Source organism: Amblyomma maculatum, chromosome 1 (assembly GCF_055883805.1).
Source record: "Amblyomma maculatum isolate TAMU_Amacu chromosome 1, ASM5588380v1, whole genome shotgun sequence".
Lineage (NCBI taxonomy): Eukaryota > Metazoa > Arthropoda > Arachnida > Ixodida > Ixodidae > Amblyomma > Amblyomma maculatum.
In genome coordinates this window covers 49,141,771-49,143,744 of record NC_139344.1, presented here as the reverse complement: position 1 = coordinate 49,143,744, position 1,974 = coordinate 49,141,771, and the positions used below count along the sequence as shown (strand labels likewise).

The following is a 1,974-nucleotide window of genomic DNA, read 5'->3' as shown; positions in this document are numbered from 1 at the left end:
CCATGAGCGCTTTGCATCTGCAATGCACCCTGGCCAATCCCCCGCCGTTGGCATGTGCAATTACGACTGAGGACATCATCATCATCCCCAGAGCACACGGGAACCTGGGAAAGAAGCCTGCCTGTCATGTGACTTCCGCACCAGCAAAACATTTCAGCGTTAGGGTTGCGCACCCTCATTGACCTGGCCTGAAGGCGAACTGCGCAGGGTCGCATGATTCCTCCCATCTTACCGGGCAAGGTAGGCCGCTCCCGCTGGCTCCTGTCCTTTCACGGCACATCTACCTGTTAAGATGACGGTCTCAGCAGTTAGATATGTGTCACGCTCTACTGCTATACGTGAATGAATTACAAGCGCATTTGTTTGTTATACCTCGTCAGTAAGCAGTTCACAGGAGATGTTTCCTTAATGAACAAGTTAACGCCCGTTTGCGATATTTTTTGTCCTATTACAAGGAACGAATGGTTCTCTTTGCAATGCAACGAATAAGGATGTCGCACTTAGCTACGTTCCAGATTGCATCGGCTTTGTCTGTGCCTAACTTTGCTGTTGTCTATCCATAGTACACCTCCACTGCGGCTGCAGTTGACCGTTCACTCTTGCATGCGCGCAGTTTCATAACATGGAGAGCCAGGCAGCTGGAAGGGCGTCTTCACAGATCAAGCCCAATTCTCGCTCGGCTCGGGCGGATTTGAAGTTCTCGGTCGGTCGCGCCCACAGGATGTTAAGAAAGATACACCATCCCCTGCGCGTGGGAGCCCTGGCCCCCGTCTACATTGCAGCTGTCCTGGAGTACATGGCAGCAGAGATGTTGGAACTTGGCCGCGATGCCGCGCTGCAGGATAAGAAAACCATTATCCAGTCACGCCATGTTCATCTGGCCATCCAAAACGATGAAGAGTTGAGGCAGTTGAACCAGATGCTTCGCAGGCTAAATATTTTTGAGGGTGGCGTACTGCCGCGCGTCCCAGCGGGGCTCCAACCGAAGAGCGATGGCCCAGGCACTGTGGAAAAAGACAAGATGGCTGGTGGACCGGGACCTAGCAACTAGGAGTTGGTTTGATTTAAATAACTGTCTGCTAATAAAGCACATTGCTTCACAACCAAGATCTATAGCTGTTCTTTAATCATCGGCTCCGCTCATCCGTCGCATGCGCATGTTCTCGGCAACGCATATACAGGCCTCTGCATGCATGCTTTCACTGCTTCATCTGGTTCCTTTTCGCCACTCGTCAGCTTCAAACATGAAACTTTGGGGGCTTTAAGCACGACACCGGTCAACGCACTATGCTCACCGCACTCCTGGTGTTTCAGGTACTGATGTATTGGCCACCTGCTTGTACGTGCTCTTTCCTGGACTATCCGCCATCCGAAATGCAGACTGCACCCGCCTGGAACTTTGGACCCGAAGATGCAACTCGCGCTACGCTCGGGATGCCGGTCTCAGCGATAATCACCGACCCCATCTGGCAACCACCGCTATTCGCAACGTCACCAATCACGGGACGCAACGCTACCCTATTTAACCGGCAAAGCCGCTCGGTCCACACGGGGCACGACACCGGTGAACGCACTATGCTCACCGCACTCCTGATGTTTCAGGTCAGCTACCTAAACCATTGTAAAACATTCCGAAGTAGCAACCCTTTTCTGTTAGAGGTGTCGCGTGCCCCTACGACTTTGAGTGGCGTAGTGCTTTTCGCGTCTTAATTGATGTGCTAGCATTCAACTACTTGTCGCAACTGCTGCTGTTGATATCAGGCGATGTTGAACTCAACCCTGGCCCAGTTGAAACGCGCGTGCAGCGGCTAGAAGAAAGTCTTGAAGCACTGCGTGTTGAAATAGATCACCTCACCGCCACTCAATCTTCACAGGAAAAAAATACAGTCCTTAAGTAATCGTATAGCCAAATTAGAGTCATCAGAGTCAATACCTAACATCGATATACCCCCCAACGAAACAGACAACATCCAA

At 51.5% G+C, this 1,974-nt stretch overlaps 1 protein-coding gene across 1 annotated transcript; it reads left to right on the top strand.

Moving 5' to 3' along the window:
- Positions 1 to 622: 622 nt before the first annotated feature.
- On the top strand, positions 623 to 1,051 carry LOC146202326 (histone H2A-like). The gene has a single exon (XM_084600919.1). The coding sequence runs from the start codon at positions 623 to 625 to the stop codon at positions 1,049 to 1,051; it is 429 nt and encodes a 142-aa protein (XP_084457045.1).
- Positions 1,052 to 1,974: the final 923 nt, after the last annotated feature.

What these genes read in the sequence shown, in the direction of transcription:
- LOC146202326 (XM_084600919.1), top strand. Translation starts at nt 623, where the DNA reads ATGGAGAGCCAGGCAGCTGGAAGGGCGTCTTCACAGATCAAGCCCAAT.